The 19073-nt window shown below is 34.4% G+C and overlaps 1 protein-coding gene across 1 annotated transcript; it reads left to right on the forward strand.

Moving 5' to 3' along the window:
* Window positions 1–6225: 6225 nt before the first annotated feature.
* LOC132749432 (ATPase family gene 2 protein homolog A-like) lies at window positions 6226–16964 on the forward strand. Its single transcript, XM_060739160.1, has 12 exons — window positions 6226–6955; window positions 7477–7606; window positions 8113–8169; window positions 8540–8663; window positions 8997–9131; window positions 10669–10786; window positions 11102–11232; window positions 11972–12181; window positions 12690–12823; window positions 13394–13520; window positions 14827–14991; window positions 16745–16964. The coding sequence occupies exons 1-12, from the start codon at window positions 6280–6282 to the stop codon at window positions 16919–16921; spliced, it is 2184 nt and encodes a 727-aa protein (XP_060595143.1). The 5' UTR covers window positions 6226–6279; the 3' UTR covers window positions 16922–16964.
* Window positions 16965–19073: the final 2109 nt, after the last annotated feature.

Below are 19073 nucleotides of genomic sequence, written 5' to 3' on the forward strand. Positions count from 1 at the left end.
TACATATCTGAATGAGTAAGTGGTTGCAAGTGTTTAAAGCACATCTAACTTTACAAAAAATGATTCAGAATTACATCATGTGCTACTATGAATCCCTGATAGTGGTTGTACTGCCCTACTTTTTTCTCTCAAATATGTTTGACAACCTCTTGTTATTTGGGTAAAATGACTTTGATATATAAAATGAAACACTTTTCTGAAGATATGCAGTTTTCAGCAAAACATGTCATAAAATTTGCACATTACACTTTCAAAATATACTCTAAACAGTTGAGAAAAGTAAATACAAAAGTTGTAATAAAAGCATGGTCTAACAGCGGTTTTCATTTTTGAAAATATTTGATATTTATAAATGATTATACCATCAGAAAAGAGGACCACATACATTAAATTCAATAAGATTTAGCGCATAACAGTAATATCGGAATCACAGCATTTAAGCACCAATGGTGGTAATGGTGTGCATTGAGAAAATAAAATGTGTCTTCTTTGTACAAATGTGAGTTATACAAAATGTACATTCCCTGTTTTATATCATAATATATACCTGGATCATCAGTCATCATTGTTCATGACTACTGCTCATAACACTATATGAATCAAAACTGTGTGCATTTTGTTTAGAATTCAAATTTATTGCACAGATTATCTGCAAAAGATCTTAAGTAAATCTGAATCTCAAACAAATTGAAAAAGGAGAAAGAAGTGTACTTTCATCTAAAGTCAGCTCGCATGATATATTAATAGAAAAAACATTAAAGAATTTAGTCATTGTAAAGTTCTTCTACAGACTTGCAAAATATTTGAAACAATGTTTAAATTAACAAAACAATTTTGTTCAAAATTTATAATTTCATTTATATCAGAATATTTAACATAAAACAGGTCTAACTCAAATATTTGTACCACTTTTACCAAATTGCAAGAGAAAAATTTGAGTCTAACTCAAGTTAGTCTTGTAATGCGCTCAGAATTTCAGCGCAATAAAGGTCTAACTCTAAAATACACAATTTGTAACATTTTAATAAAAAATTATATAAATGGCATTATTTCTTATTATAATTAATGTTAACATAGCAAAAAAAATATTTTCTAATATAAGTATTTTTGAATAAAATCAGTTTTTTGTCTCTCCTGAACATTTTCAAAAATAGCAGTTAGACCAGTATTGCGCTGAGCCATCGATGTGGTTAATGATAAGGAACATATGTTTGAAGTATGAACTTGATCCCTTAAGAAATAAATAAGTAACAGTAAAAATTAGTATTTTTTAAGGAAAATTCTAAGTTCAAGGGGAGATACATCTGAAAATATTGTGCTAGAGTTATGAACCTTGCCACATAAGATGAGGTTGATGAAAAGTAACATATATTTGAAGTTTGAAGTTGATACCTTAAGAAAATGAAAAAGTTATAGTGAAAAATATTTTATTTTACTAAACCAAAACTTTAACCTGAAATCTGGATTCTGCAATAATCCATGCTAGAGTAAAGTTATGGACCTTGGATGGTGATCAATTTTAATCCTGAATATTAAGTTTTAAGTGAATACCTCAGTAGTTTTGAAGATTGAGGAACTTCTTGTTCAAAAAGGGTTATAATTCTGGCAAAATCCATGCTAGAGTTATGAGCCTTGGATAATAATCACCAATTATGAGTTAAGTTTAAATTGAATAATTTAATGTTGATGGTGCATGGAAAACTTTAACAGGGTGTCCGTTAGACCCTTCAAATTTCCAAAAGGCCTGATTTGACCCTCAGGATTTAATTAACTGGAGGGTCAAATTTTGTTAAAATCATAGGGATTTGGCCCTGTAGTCTGTAAAACTTGTTCAAAATGACCCTCAGGATTTCATGGCTAGTGAACACCCTGCTTTAAACAAACTGATGACTGATACCCTAGTGTCTGAGTAAGCTTACAATGTCTAAATTTTTTCAAACCTTTCCTTAGGTAGACTATTGAGATTTGACCAACATAATAATACTCATTGAGCTTTTTCATTCCATCATAAATCTATTTTTTATTTTTCTTTGAATTCCTTGAGATAGATTGTGCTGCTTTTGTTTTTTTTTGCTTTTTATGACTGTCAACCTGCTTCCTATTCTATGTATTTAAGCAACAAGAACCTTTTAGTAAAAGATGGGTTAAAAAACCCCAAAAAACTTTTAAACATCTCCTTCTTCAGAACCAATTGATGGATAATCACCAAACTTTGTCTGTAGCATTCTTGGGTACTCTTTTATCATGTTTGCTAAATATATTAATTTGATTGGTCCCTTTTAAGCGCCACTAAAGCTAAAAATAGAAAAAAACTTTCGAACATCATTTCCTACTGAAATAATTGATAGATGATTACCAAACTTTGTGGACCGCCTCCGTGGTTGAGTGGTTAGAGTCGATGACTTCTAATCCAGTTACCTCTCTGGCGTGGGTTCGATCCCCGGGAGATGCTTTGGTAGTTAAGCGCGGAGGAGGTAGTCTAGTACTGGTGTAACTCTCCAGGAACGATGGTTAGGAAACTACCCGCCTACATGACTGAAATACTGTTGGGAAAAGGCGTAAAATTACACAAACAAAACCAAACTTTGTAGCATTCTTAGGTAGTCTTTTATCAAGTTTGCTCATATTAATTTGATTAGCCCCGTTTAAGCTAAAGCTTAAATGCCCCAGGTCATGGCATTTCTTCAAATTATTGTTTAAACATATTCTATGCTCAAGTTTAATATGAGAACATATTGACATTCCAACACTAAAAAGCAGTTGTTTCTGGTGAACGACTCAGGGCCATCATGGCCCTCTTAATGTCTTTGAAAAACAGTGCAAAGGATATTTGTCAGGGTCACAGCAAATGGACTTGCTGCTCCTGTGACATTGACTTCAAATACCTCATCCTGAGCCTTCACAGTACAAATGGCTGCCAACGAAGGATCAGACAAAGCTAATTCTCCTTGTCCTATCCAAATGACAATGGCTCACAAATGCTAATGAAAGATTTACAGCGAGTTGAAGACCTTCTCTTCAGGTGACAATTCTGACATGGATTTCAAACTGTCTTCCTGATGTCTCTCCAGCATTAAAACCAAGGCCAGTAGACAATGCCACTGCAACAGGACTGTCATAGTATTTCCTTGTTTCTTGTAAGGTCTTTGGGCTTGGGCACCCTAAAAGCCTCACAGAACTCCTAGGCTGTCCTCTTGAAATTGTCTGCAGGTTTCATGGAAAACCGGCTCACCAACATTTTCCAAGTAGGCTAAGAGATTCAACGGCTTAGAGATTCAACATAGTGCTGTTGAACCCCAGTAACCATCTGAGTCAACCAGATTCGGTGCTCCTATCCACCTTTTTGTAACATTTTCTCCACTAACACACAACCAAAATATGCCAGGGAGATGGACCTCCAAATCATGCTTCTGGGTTAAGTCCCTATGTCACCCCGGCACTTGGCACCAAGATGTCCTCTAACCACTGGTGGGCACCACCTTGGAGAGCTAATTCTCCTCCAAATGCTTTGGCCATTCTCATGCCTCCTACCTTTAGGACTCCTGTTCCGACCATTTCCTTTGTCAGAACCGTGATAATGGTTATCCTGAAATATCTTCAGGAGACGCTCTACCACATTTGGCTTGTGGCTACCATAAGGCCCTGTAGTCACAACATTATTGGCGTATGATCTCGGAGCCGTCAACTGTGCTTAGTGGCCACAATCTCTGATTATGATTGGACTGCTGCAGGGTTAGAGGGTCCTCTAACTCCTTCACTTCAGCCCAAGACTTCTTTGGAGAACTGGCTTAACAGGGCTTACTGGCTTGACAGTAGGGCTGGCCTTCTTTGGACTTGCCAGCAACTTCCTTTCATCCCCAGACTCCAATTTGACCGTCATATCGAATTTGTCCAACAGAGCAATAGCTTAATATTACATATGTGATTTTGCCTCATAGTCACAGCGAATCCCCTAGATTGAAGGGTCAGAATCCAAGGGTGTCCTTGGGGGTCCCTGTTGGTTTTCCTTCCAATTGTGGCTTTTTGGCAGCTGGCAATTCATGGGCATTCTTGCTTATCCATGCATGTGAAACTGGAGTTTATCCTGTTCCTTTTCAAGATCTCTAGTCTAGCCCTTTCATTTGGACTTTTGGCTGAGTCCTGGCCCAGTAAAGCCTCTATAGCTTTTTGCTTATTTGGCAGGGCTGTTATCATGTTGGCCAATTCCAATTTACTTGGTTGCTTCAAAGTTATAGATTTTATGAGTATATTGGCAGACAGCCAGGTAATGGCAAAACATTTTCTGTTGCATTCTTTGTAATTATTTTTTTTTATCTGATTGTTCAGTTGTCAAGCTAATCGAGGATAGCTTTGACTGGTTGCCATGAACACGAGAAACAATTCTTTCTCATAAATTGACTTTGCAATTTATCACAAAGTATTTTAAAGTATCATCGAAGCAGACATTGTCATGGTAAAATATTCTTAAAAATATCGAAAAAATATCAAATCTTTTCACTTCTAATGGGTGTCTACCAAGTTTGTTCACATAAGGGTCCTTTGGTTAAAATTGGCCCCGCCGTTAGGTCATTGATTTCCCTTGTATGTGTGTAGTAAAAACTTAAAAAAATCTTCTTATAAAAAACTTCATAGAGCTAGAGTTTAGATACTAAGCAAGAAATATCTTCTAGTGAGTGTCTACCAAGTTTGTTAAAATAAAAGCCCTGGGGTCCAAATTGGCTTCTCTGGGGGGGGGTCATTTTTTTTCCCTATATGTATATATTATAAACTTAAAAAATCTTTTCATAAAAACCCCAAAGAGCTAAAGCATAGATATTTTTCATGAAACGTCTTCTAATGGGTGTCTACCTAGTTTGTTCAAATAAAAGCCCCTGGTTTAAAATTTGCCTTGGTCTGTATACAGTTGAGCAATTTCAGGGCCATCATGACCCTCTTGTTTCTGCATAATCCACCTTACTGGCTTGTATAGCTCTGCTGGTACTAGACTTACTGGTTTTCTTTGATACTGTTGAAGGTGCACCAACGTCATTTTTTCAGTCAGTTCAAGAATTCTCTTACAGTAGTTCTTCATTGCTCAAGGACCCCATTTAGTGTTGTAATTTCAAACAAACTTTCACTGGTATTTACAGACATTAAATAATGTAAAAACTCCGCAGACACAGACGCAGTCAAAATCTGTATTGATAGCTGTAGATTTCACTGATTTTAAAGTTAAAAGGTCTACAACTTTATCTAAATTTTGATTCTTTTAGTAATGTGCTCCATCAGAACCTCCTATTTCTGGTCTAGTTTCTTGCGATGCTTAGTAACATTTTCAAAGATTGCCATTGCTTTAGGCACCAAAGTTCTTATGCAAACAGGTTTCTTAGACATCAGCAGGCTGATAAAGGTGTAAAATTAAACTGACATAGTGACAGACTGATGTATTAGTATGCAGTACAACAATAAACAGTTATAAACTTTGCTGCCACACGGCGAAAGTCAACCTACATAGTATGACATTTACATATAAGGGTACAAAACACAGAAGAAGACAGTCGGTTTTCTCATATCCATATTTATTCCTAGATCAGTAGATGAGTGAATGTCTATCTGCAGTACAATATGTGATGACATGTGATCAAATGTGGTTTATACAGCAAAATACAAACAATAGTTTTAATATTATGACTAGAAGTACAATCAATAGAGTATTAAATGGTTTAGAATATAAAACTGAAATATTTTAGCGAAAAAACGATTTTATAATTCATCAATTTACAAACCAAATTTTCTTTAATAGTTTTGTTTAAAACTTTCTAGAATATAAATCTTTACTGATTAGATATTGACAATAATTCATAATTATCATTGGCCAATGAATTCATAATTATCATTGGCCAATGACTTTATCCAGCCCACTTTTCATCAAGTCTTTATCATTTTTAGCTAATTTGTTTTGAAGAAAAAGTCAAGCTATAATATTATCACTGTGTTGTTGGCGTGCAAAAATCTTACATGTAGCCCATTATTCAAACATTTTAGAATTTATCAACACATAACTTGGCATACTTGCTTATCATGACATGGCGCAGTTAAACAAGGGACATTATTTTGAAAGCTAATATTTTTTTAAGAGTTATGTCCCCTTTTACCTTAGAATTTTTGTTAAAATTGGTTATTGATAGTCAATGCCCTTTTCAGCCATATAGTGTTAACATCCAGTGCAATTATTCAAATTTTTCATTTTTCTTCTTTCTTTTTTTTTCAGAAAACAAATACATTTGCAAGGGTTGCAAAATGGTGATTCAATACTATGGACAAAAGTTTAACTTTGAAGTGACAAACATTAGTGGTCAGACATTGCCATCAGAAACATTCCAACTTCAGGGAACTAGAGACGATATTGATGGTGGAAACTTGTCAGAAAGTATAGCCAATCTCAGTATAACTAATAATGATTCATTTGTCTCTGGGTCAGACGGAACTTCAATGGACTCTAATTTTGGAAAAAGTGATTCTCACAGTGGCGTAGATGTTACATCAACACCTTGTTCTAACAGAAAAACTTTAGATCAGTCAAAAGGCAGTGAAGGCAGTTCAATTATAGGATCTGGACTCAACACATCAATAGATAAATTGACAACTCCTATAAAAGGAACAGATGGATCAACTGACAATTTATTTTCACCCCGAACACCCGTCAGTGACAGGTCATTTAGTGCACATGAAAATTTTTGTACGCCTAAGGTTGAAAAATTTATAGAGAAAAATATTTCGCAGAATTTTTATAAAGTAACATCAAGGACTAAGTTTGTTATACAAAGTGTTGATAGTAATATAGAGGATAGGGATACAAGTGCAGGAAAGGATGCTGTCAGGTATGCTGATATTGGTGGTATGGAAAAACAGATTGATATGCTAAAAGAAATGGTTCATACGCCAGTAGAGCAGCCTGAACTTTTCAGATCTTTTGGTAAGTTTGAATACATTCAAAACTGTTGGTAAGTTGAAATATGTTCAGATCTTTTGGTAAGTTTAAATGTTGTAAGTGGTTTGGTTGTTGACTTCAAAATTTAAACGACTTGCCCCTCATGGCTGTGGGTTCCAATCCCGACAGGGTCTTTGGATTCTTTCATGCCAGGAAGGTATCCTAAGCTTGCTTACGGAATGCAAGTGGTTCTATTTGGGTGTTGTGCCTGAAATAAAGCACGGGAGGGCACCTGAGGTCTCTCCACCTGAGTAAAGCTAAAGAGTGCTGTGTTAGTGCGACATTAAAACCCAACCCCCCTAAAAAAATGTTGTAAGTTAATATGGCACTTAATCATATTCAAAATAATTCCTTAGTGTTTTACATTGAACCATGTTTATTTGGTTTAAGCTCTGCTGTGACTCCAACCTTATTAAAAACCAGTACAATGTACTCGGGTTACTTCAGTAAATTATAAATGTATGTCAATGTTAAAAACATGCTGTATTTGTATATACATGAACTAGGTCTTCCACCTCCAAGCGGTGTGCTATTGTTTGGACCAAGTGGCTGTGGAAAGTCGATGCTTGTGAAAGCAGTCATCTCAGAAATCAACATCAACGTACAGACAGTGGCAGCTTCAGAGATATGGAGCAAGTAAGGCCCCTAATACAGGGTTTTCATTTCTATCTGAGGCAACAGCTTTATGTTCAAATCATCTATACGAGTGCACATTTTACTTGTGTTCTCAATCTAAAATAATTTTTCTTTGTTCCATTCCTATCTGCAATGCTGGAAAGTCACATGTTTACATGAACAAAAATAATTTAATATCATTGAGGCTTGAGTGATGTTATCTTTCTGGTCCTTTGGGATCATTGATACCAACACTTAGTGTTGAAAATTGAGTACTGCTCAAGCCGTTGCTAGGGGACGTGATGGATGTTGCACTTTATCATTAAACCTTATGACTTATACAGACTCAATCAAACTTCATTTTTATGTAATTTTTCTGTGATAAATGCTTTCAAGGAATCATCCTTTTCCCTGATTTTGAAAGTTTATTATGTTAGGCATACAATGTATTTTGTAGAAGAAAATATTGTGAAATATTAATGGTTGTTCTTTAGAAGCCAGGATATCATTTGTACTTTATATTACAGATTTTATGGCGAGACAGAAACCAAATTAAGAAAAATCTTTGAAGATGCCAGACGACTGTGAGTATTATATAAGTCTTGTAATAATTATAGGAATATTATGTGAGTCTTGTTTTATTCTGAATTTGCAATGTTCACACATATGTATGACAGCAAATAATGTTCACACATATGTATGACAGCAAATAAAACTTTGTATTATTTTATCTCAAAGGCAAAGCTGTTTAAGTATGACCACCCCTAATGAATTTGGCAAAATTTGTTCGATGGGCAATTATTTACTTGTTATAATTTGGCTATAGCAAGAAAACTCCAATATATATAGTACATTATATTAAAATGAATTTAATTAAATCATTAATAAGTAAGTTCTTGCAAAAAAAAACAATTCAGGCTACACCTTGTAAATGTTAGTTATTTTGTTTGACAGAGCTCCGAGTATCATTGTTATAGATGATATAGAGACTTTATGTCCACGTAGAGATGGCAGCCACAGCGAGGTCGAGAAAAGAGTGGTTACCTCCCTTCTTACACTGATGGACGGTATAAATAATGTATGATATATTTTTACAAATTTTTTATCATAATTTTAGTTTAAATTTTTAGTGATGAACCTCAATGAAGTTTTTATCACTGAATAAATTTTATTTGTTGGTCATCTGTTTCAAAGAAATATTAGTTATTATGATAGATTATGATAGCTGAGTCGTTATGGAATACCTGCTTATCGTGACAAAGTACAGTAACTGTTGTAAGTCAAGGGGCATAATTCTGAAAGATGTATTTGTGGGGTTATGCCCCTTCTTAACTTAATATTTTGTAAAAAAGGGTTGTCCTGAAAAGATTAGTGTTTACACCACATGCTATGCTCTTGTTTTTCATCAAAGGTTGAGAGTGGGAAGTTTGTGATGGTTCTGGGAACTACAAGTAAACCAGATGTTATTGACCCAGCTTTGAGACGACCTGGACGATTTGATAGAGAGATAGAGATTGGGGTACCATCTGTGTTTGACAGAAGAGAGGTAAGTGCCAAAATAGAAATTCCTTTGCACTAGTATTATAATGTTGTCAGTGTTGTATATATAACAGACCCAAAACGGGGCGGCCGTGGTCTAGTGGTTAAGGTCGTTGACTTAAAACTGCTCGCCCCTCAACGCTGTGGGTTCGAATCCGGACAGGGACTTGTGATTCTTTTATGTGTGGAAGCTATCTGGCTAGCTAAAGGAACGTGGGTGGTTCTTCTTGGGTGCCCATTAGTGACTGAAATAATGCATTGAAAAGCACCTGTGGTCTTCCTCCACCAGTAAAGCTGGAATGGAGCCATATGACCTATACTGTGTAGGTGTGAAGTAAAATCTAACAAACAATCAAACAGACCCAAAACAGGTTGGTTTAATTTAGCTTCATTGTACTCATAAAGATATGCTCACAATCAAAGACTCTACAATCACTGAAATATAAACATACATGCAGGGCTAGCCAGAAGGCTTATCAGTACACAGAGGCAGGCTTATATATTCTAGGCTTCGATTGGTTACTACTAGTATTAATGTAGAATTTAATACTTTGATTTTATACAGTAGTGGTTCTGCTGGGGAAAAAAACCCAATAATCTCTTATTTCATGGTAGCAATTGGCTTATCTAATCTTGTCTGTACAAAGTAATGGGTTAAAGCAGCTCTTCCAGATTTATGCTAATTTTCATGGAAATTTCTGAAATGTATTAAAAAGATCAATTATTGTCAACTGAAAAAAGAAAGTCATTTACTAATTGCAAGTAAATTACAAAAGAAAGGTCAAAATTCTGAAAGATAGCCCTTACTGCATTAGTCACACAGTAGAAATATGGTGAAAATACTGCAAAATCAGTTATTCAATGCATATAACATGTAAATCAAATCTTGGATTGTGAATATTTTTACTTTTCTTAAAGTTCGTTTTTCAGGGAGTAAACAATTTATCAATTATGAAAAAAATTATCTAAATATGTGGTATTCACAAAAAAGTGAAGAAAAAAAATTATCATTAAAATGACCAGTGAGTAGACAATATATCAATTGTGAACAGTGAAGAAAAAAGGGCATACAGCACTGTGCATATCGGATGATATTTTAGGTTTATCTTACAAACATTGCCTCACTTGTGTCTCTGTAAAAATGGTATTGTTCAACTGTAAATGTAAATTGAAATGATGTCAAATTTAATGAAAAAATGAGTTTTCCTACTGTAAACACTGTTTTTATTTTATGTATGTGAAAAAGAAGAATATTATATTCATGTAGCTTCATTGCGAAATTTATTGAGCTCACTGAATAAAAGCATGTAATGCTCACCAGAGGCTTGCATATTATAAATTTATTCAACTTTTTCCATAAATTCAGTATTGAACATACAAGTATCTCATGCTATAAATTTATATAACTTGTCCTATAAATTCAGTATTGAACCTACACACCTTCAATATCCTCTATATGTGACCATTTTAAATATAACTCTCTACCTATGATATTATAATATATTATTATGAGTAACTCATATCATGCTATATTTATAATTCAGATTTTAGACTGTATGTTGAGGAGATTGAACCATGACCTGACTGTACAAGAGATACAGGAAGTTGCTGATGCAGCTCACGGCTATGTTGGTGCGGATTTAGCTGCTCTTTGCAAAGAAGGTATGACTAATATAGCTCTGTTTTGTTGGAAATACATGCTAAATATGGGTTTTATATTTGCTCCGATGACATTTGGAGCTATATTCTGTGTTAAAGTTTTAATATCAAAATGCTAAATTTTAGCAAGAAATTAAACGGTAAGGAAATCCGGCTAGATGGTACTGATTTGTATTGATTGGCCATGTTTTATGTTTATAGTATATGAACTTACTTACTTCATAGCTTAAACATATTTTAGCAGGGAATTCAAAGGCTGGTCATGTTTTATGTTATTTTTATCTTAAGTTTATTTTATTTTATTTTCTTGTCTTACAGCGAGTCTACATTGTATGAAGCGAGTTGGATATCATAGTGACATGGTCTGTTTAACATTGGCTGATTTTAACTATGCAATGACTATGGTACAACCCAGTGCAATGAGAGAAGTCCAGTTGGAGGTCCCTAAGGTAAGCAATAATGAATATAGGTGAAAAGGAGGTCTTCCTACAACTCGACCGCCTCTGTGGTCCAGTGGTTAGAGACGATGACTTCTAATCCAGTTACCTCTGTGGCGTGGGTTCGATCGTCGGGAGATGCTTTGGTAGTTTAGCGCAGAGGAAGGTAGTCTAGTACTGGTGTTACTCTCCAGGAACGATGGTTAGGAAACTACCCGCCTATATGACTGAAATACTGTTGGGAAAAGGCGTAAAATGAAACAAACAAACAAACAAAACTTCCTACAACTCTGGATGACTTGAAAAAACTTCCATTTTGGGCTTTCAATAGACAGGAATTCCCACAGAACTGAAAGATATTTAAAGTCTTGATTGGCCTAATCTCTATATTCCCTATTGGGGCAGAAAATTTAAAATATTTATATATTTCACAATTTATCCTCACTCCACAGGATTAGGGAAAGCTATTATACACATCTAGGTATCATTGTCAGCGTAACACTTTGGTTAAGTTTTTTTTGCATGCAAGTTGATATGTCGGAGACAACTGCTGGGTTGAAACTTAACGCCCTTATTTGAGAGCATAATAGGTGGTCACACTCCAAGGCCCATAACCCTAACATGAATTTTGCCATAATTACATCCCTTTTTGAACTTAGAAAATTCTATATTATTTAGGCTCTTGTTTTACTATCAAACATTGAGAATAGTCGAGCATACTGTCCTACTAACAACTCTTGTTATTTTTCAGGTTTTATGGAGTGATATAGGTGGACAGGATCATATTAAGCTGAAATTGAAACAAGCTGTAGAGTGGCCATTAAAACACCCCGAGGCCTTTACAAGGATGGGTATATCCCCACCTAGAGGGATCCTGATGTATGGACCACCTGGATGTTCTAAAACGATGATAGCCAAGGCATTGGCAACAGAAAGTGGGCTCAATTTTCTAGCTGTAAAGGTAATGTGTAAAATGTATTGTTCTTTTAATCATTAAATGTTTTGATTTTGTTTTTGCTTAAACAAGTAATCTATGATTTATTTTGTTGCATTCACATTTATCAACATATACTGTGGTAAAAGACAATTTGTATGTAGTATCTGACTATCTTTCTTAGTTTTAATGAATAATTTAATCATAAATATTTCAGAATTTTGATTTTCCATAGAAAGAAATTTTGTTTCTATTTTCCTGGTAAAGAAGGATGTTAGGTTAGTTCAGAGTCTTGTATACAAATGAATGGTTTGGTCAGGACAGTTTATGCCTTTCAACACACGGATTGAAGGTTTGAGCTCTATTCAGGTTGCCATAAGTACTGGGTTTATACCTCCAGGAAGAGAACTTGAGAGGGGTATCAAATAAGCTGCCAGTTATCTGACGAGAATCATGTTTTAACTAAAACTGGAAACAGAAAATATTTACATTTTAAATTTATCTATATATTAACTAAATACATTTTCTGCTTCAGGGTCCTGAATTGTTCAGTAAATGGGTGGGAGAGTCAGAGAGGGCTGTGAGAGAAGTGTTTAGAAAGGCGCGAGCAGCGTCCCCGGCCATCATATTCTTCGATGAGATAGATGCTCTAGCTATAGAAAGAGGGAGGTAATACCTAAAGATTTAAAGTTTGTTTTTAATCTAAAATTTGTGATATGAATGTCTTGCACTAATGGACTTTGTCCTACTGTCCATTATTGATTTTAGGGATTTCAATACAGCAAAATATATAGTATGGCCAAATAATGAAGACTTACATGTATGTCATACTGTCATGATGTCATACTGCACATTGTAAATTGAAAATAGGTTAAATAGTCACCTTATGTTTGGCTCTGTCTGTATAGAATTTTTAGTTTGGTAAATGATACAAATGTGATAGCAGGAAGATTTTGAAATACATGTTCATTTATATTACAGACATGTAGTGGTGACAGCATCAATGTAGTATCTAGTTACTATTCTTTTGATTGCTAAATGACAGAATGTTAAAACATTCACTACAGTTTCCAGTGTTTTATAATCAGTTTGTCAGAAAGTAGATACAGTATTCAATATTGCCATGAAATATTTAAACTCTTAACTTTAGGTGAGCTGTTATGTGAACAGTTCGATCAATTTCTGTATTAGGCTTATAAAGGTGTTGTATTTACTAAACATGGCTATATTTGTATACAGTTCATCAGGGAGCAGTAATGTAGCAGATCGAGTATTGGCGCAGCTATTGACAGAGATAGATGGTGTGGAAGCGTTGAAGGATGTCACGATCGTAGCTGCTACAAACAGACCAGATATGATTGATAAGGTATAAATTTGATTACTTTAGCTTGTAGATAAATAACCTTTACAGCTAGGGGTGGGAGGGATTTCGGGTACAGCTCACTAGGATCGTGTGGTCATAGTTGCAAATGATTCAATTTCATCATATTTGTGTCTCATGGGTTTTAATTCTGTATTCAGTTGGGAATGTTGAACGTGAGGAAGTTACAAAAGTAGAGAAGTTGGGACTGAATAATACTCAGAAGGCATTTTAGGTTTAAGCTCGAAGGTCTTTTGAGGCTGACTGGTAAAGGTCACTGAATTTTATCAAATCCCACCATGGACATTGAATAAGATAATTAAGGCCCCCACGATTACACGTTTAAACGGATTCGTTTCGATTTTCATTCATAAACGTTTACGATATTGTTTACCGTTTAATCAAAATGACCATATTGTCTTACAAAATTTCTTAATCATTGCCTGTAATCATGGATTTTATCAATTCTAGTTGTTTATTCCAAAGTAAACAAACGGAAAATATGTGTTTACAACCCTCCACACAGCATTATGGTGCAAAATTGCTCATGACAGAATACATTTTTGGTAAAAAATGGGGTTACAATGCAGAAAGTGTGTGCTGACTCAATCGTGATAAGCCCTGAAATTCTTTATTTGTACATGTGTAAAAAATAGAAAGAAAGACATCATTTGGCTACTAAAATACATGGTGTGTATAGTACATAGAGGTACCACCCTTTAAACGGTATCGTTTCGGTTATTAGCAATCGTGTAAACGTTTACAAAAAATTGTAAACGTGGGAGCCTTAAAGATAATGTTTAAATCTTTTCAGTTACCCTACAGAAGGTAGACGGTTCTATTAAGGTACCCATTCAAGGGTTAAATAAAGAGGATTTTTGGGGTGCAGATAGGAACATAAAGTTCAATGATAAATGAGTATAATAAATTTACCTCTGTCAGGTAATTTGTGAATGTGTATGTTAGGATTTATCACAATCATACATGTGAACTTTTTTCGATGATCAAGTGGGAGATTTTTCTTCAAAAAGAGGGAGATTTTAGAATTTGAAATAAACAATTAAGTAAGTTCTGACATCAAAACTAGGGAGATTTCTTTATTTTTGTGAAAATACCCCTTATTTTCAGAAAAATCTTTGAAAATATGGCTGCAGAAAGTGGGAGTCTCCCGCTAAATGTTGGAGAGTTCACATGTATGCACAATAAAAAGAGCAGAAGGGTACACATTAAGGAGAATGACTTTTCAAGGTTTTTTCTTGTACATTTCACATATTTCTTACCAATAATTGCTTATTTTCTCATCTATTAATAGGCTTTATTGAGGCCGGGACGTTTTGACCGGGTGTTGTATGTCCCACTGCCAGATCTGTCGACGAGGGCAGAGATTTTCACCATCAACCTGCGTAAAATGCCTGTTGATTCAGACTGTACATCAACCTGGCTTGCTGACTGTACCGCTGGGTATTCCGGCGCTGAGGTTAGTATTGCAAACTCGTGTTTTGTATGATTATAAACTTTAAGAGCCTTTTGCTCATTGTCTGAGACATTGTATTTTTTATGCCCCCCGAAAAATTTCGGGGGAGCATATAGTCGGCGCCTTGTCCGTCTGTCCGTCGGTTTTCTTGTCCGGAGCATAACTTGAAAACCCTTGGAGATAATTTGTTTAAACTTCATATAGTGGTAGAGGGCATTGAGAGGGAGTGCAGTGTCAAAGAACCATAACTCTATTTTGCCCGGTTTTTGAATTATCTCCCCTTATAGAAAAATCTTGTCCGAAGCATAACTCTAAAACTATAAGAGATATCAACATGAAACTTTGTAGGTGAATAGATCTCAATGGGTAGATGTGCAGTACATAAGAACAATAACTCTTTTTTTCCTAATTTTGGAGTTATTGCCCTTTGTTAATTTCAACACTTTGAACTTTGTCCAGAACATAACTCTAAAACTATAAGAGATATTAAGATGAAACATTGTAGGTAGATAGATCTCATTGAGTAGAAGTGCAGTGCAAAAGAACCATAACTCTGTTAAGCCTCATTTTTGAATTATCTCCCCTTATAGAAAAATCTTGTCCGGGGCATAACTCTAAAACTATAAGAGATATCAACATGAAACTTTGTAGGTGAATAGATCTCAATGGGTAGATGTGCAGTGCTTAAGAACAATAACTCTTTTTGTCCTAATTTTGGAGTTATTGCCCTTTGTTAATTTTTACACTGAACTTTGTCCGGAACATAACTCTAAAATTATAAGAGATATCAAGATGAAACATTGTAGGTAGATAGATCTCATTGAGTAGAAGTGCAGTGCAAAAAAAACATAACTCTGTTAAGCCTCATTTTTGAATTATCTCCCCTTTTAGAAAAATCTTGTACTGGACATAGCTGTAAAACTATAAGAGATATCAACATGAAACTTTGTAGGTAGATGTATCTCAATGGGTAGATGTGCAGTGCATGAGAATCATAACTCTGCCTTGCCTAATTCTTGGTCTTGAGTTATTGCCATTTGTTTATTTTTACTTTTTGAATTTGTCCGGAACATAACTCGGAAACCATAAGAGATGTCAACAAGAAACTTTGTAAGTTGATAGATAACAGTGATTAGAAGTGCAGTGGAAAGAACAGTAACTCTGCCTTTCCTAATTTTGGAATTATTGCACTTTGAACTTTTTCCAGGGACATAACTCTGAAACTACAAGAGGTGTACTTTCCTGTGTCCAAAACCTATTCGGGGAGCATCACCCGGCTCAAACAGGGCTCTTGCTTAGTTGAAGAAGACAATGAGGCAAAACTGATAAGATTGCATCCAATAATGAAAAATCACTTGATTCAAATACTTAAGTTATTGATTATATTTAATAAGGTGTGATATACATGTATAGTAAAATATTTTTCTTAATTCACATGAAATGTCAATGTAAATTGAGTGATATACAATGAATAATATATGAATTATAGAAAATGATAATTGATAAAGAGATATACTGGAAATGATATAGTGATAAAGATTAAGTCATATTCAGTGAGTAGCATACATAACAATATGTGATATAAAGAGTATTGTGAGATAAATGTGTGAAATAGTGATCTACAATAAGAGATATACTGTAAATGATATGCAGTGAGATATATGCAGCAGGTGATATAGATTTTAATTATATCATTGATAATGGCAAACATACAAGTATGATAATTAGATACAATATTTTTATTGATATTTTTCAGATTTCCTCAGTGTGCCATGAGGCAGCATTATTTGCTCTACAAGAGGATATAACCTGTCAGTTAGTGAAGAAATCACATTTCCAGCTAGCACTGAATACAGTTACACCTCGTATAAATGACTCTCTCATTAAATTCTATGATGAATATCAGCAAAAATCTGGTCTTCATACTGTATGAGCAAACTAAAATAGAAAAATAAAATGAAAATAAAAAAAATATATGAACAAGAAATATTTTTGTTTTTATTTGTCAGTATATGTATGTGAATAAACTACACTGTGTATTGTATAGGAACCTTTGTTGTTAAAGAGAAAAGAAAATGATTTGCTGTAAAATCGATCAGACCATTCTTTTTGGATATGTTAGGGTTAATTTCCAACCATATCCAGTAGGTTCGAATCCCACCAGGAGACATTGGATTCTTTCATTGAGGAAGCTATCAAGCTAGCTTATGAAACGTATTCAATGGTTCTACTTCAAGTGGCTGAAATAATGCATAGACAGGTCTGAGGTCTTCCTCCATTAATAAAGCTTGAAAGTCACCATGTAACCCCCCCCCCCCCTCCACACACACCAAAAAAAAAAATAATTAAAAAATCACTTTTTTTGTTGAAATTTGCTACTAACAATACTGCTTTGATGACATGATGAGAGCATAATATATATAGTGGAACCCCATTGTATCGTGCTATTCATTGTATCGATCTATTTACAAATGTTTCGATTTTTTGCAAAATGCACTAGCTACTAATTGCTAACATTTACAACAGTGTCACGAAATTCTTTCGCATTTGTTTCGAGCCGAAAAAATGACCAAAAATATGTTTCCAGTACCGTCAGACTTTGTAGATAATAAATAGACTTATAAATAGTGTGCTCTTATTAAAAGCACATTTCTGTCTGTTGAAAGTTCCTAAATTTATGCTGACATTTTAAAACATACAACTTTGATTCTAATTGACTGAAAAATCTAGCATAAAGATGAGTCAGGCTTCCCAAACTTTGACTAACTGAGCGATTCTCACAATGCATCGATATTATGGCGTGACCTAATTCTTCAAACTGTTTGACATGATCGTAAATATCCGTATATTCCAAATCTAAAAAGTATATATCAGTGATGTTTGCCATGTAAATATTATGACAAAAGGATCAAAATAAATGATACAAAATAAAGATTCAGGAATATTTAATTTTTGGGGAGGCTATGCCGACCCAATGTTAATAACTGTTCGTCAAATCTTACTGCCGCGGTAATCAGGTCACTGCCGCGGTAATCAGGTCAAAAAATAGTACCTTGATCTTTTCTAAGCTGACTCATCACTCATCACAGACATTTACAATATGAAAATATTTTCATTCTTTAATTTCATATCTGCAATTTGTAAAGATAATAATTCTCTGAAAAATTCTTGATTTTTGTTTAAATCACTACTCCGTGACGTCATACTGCCGCGGTAATCAGGTTTACGTACGTCTGTAATAAATAGTTCTGGTATGAAAACCCTTCAAAATAATAACTTTATCAATATTTTTTTAACAAAAAGCATAAATGAAAATTTGTAAGTAAATGCTTTAATTTAGTGGCAAATATTCTTTATTATTCTTGATAACAATTTTCCAATTACTACGCAGCGACCAACTGTTTTATGACGGGTCATTAACTAGAACGTTCCAACACCGTATTCTCCATTGTGTACACCGGTCTTACTGACGATATTTGAGACCGGTGTATATACAATGCCGTATTCTCAATATCATGCATGTTCTTTGTTGTTATAAACCATTAAAAGTCCTTAATATTTTTTAAAGACAAATAATTGTAAACTGTCGCTTACATCAGAGACATGGATCATGCTTGCGTGATAACTAAGGAAAACTAACTTATTAGTACACCCCAGGAGGCTGTACGCGGAAAACGGTCATAAACCGCTATATCATAGCTGTTAGTAAATATTTTGCATACATTTAACTAAAAATTCACTGATGGTGATGAGCATATAGTTTGAAACATTATATTCTTGAACCATTATCGCCGAAAAAAAACTATTTAACTACAAAACCCCTATAAGGACCTTCCGACAAAATTCCAGCACAATATTACATTTTACATTAGCAAAATAAAAAAGCAATACTTATATTTTCATCTTACATAATTCATTGATCAAACTTTTAACATAAAAGTATATTTGGCAATTGACAGATCCCTACTCTGATCTTTTATTTGTATAGGAATAAATTTAAACATGTGCTCTTTTGTTTAGGAATATTTTGTAGTGAAAGTCTTATATATTCACTGATCTCATAATTAGAATTAGACAGGTCTGGG

Source organism: Ruditapes philippinarum, unplaced genomic scaffold (genome assembly GCF_026571515.1).
Source record: "Ruditapes philippinarum isolate M1 unplaced genomic scaffold, ASM2657151v2 ctg4054_1_1_1_1, whole genome shotgun sequence".
NCBI lineage: Eukaryota > Metazoa > Mollusca > Bivalvia > Venerida > Veneridae > Ruditapes > Ruditapes philippinarum.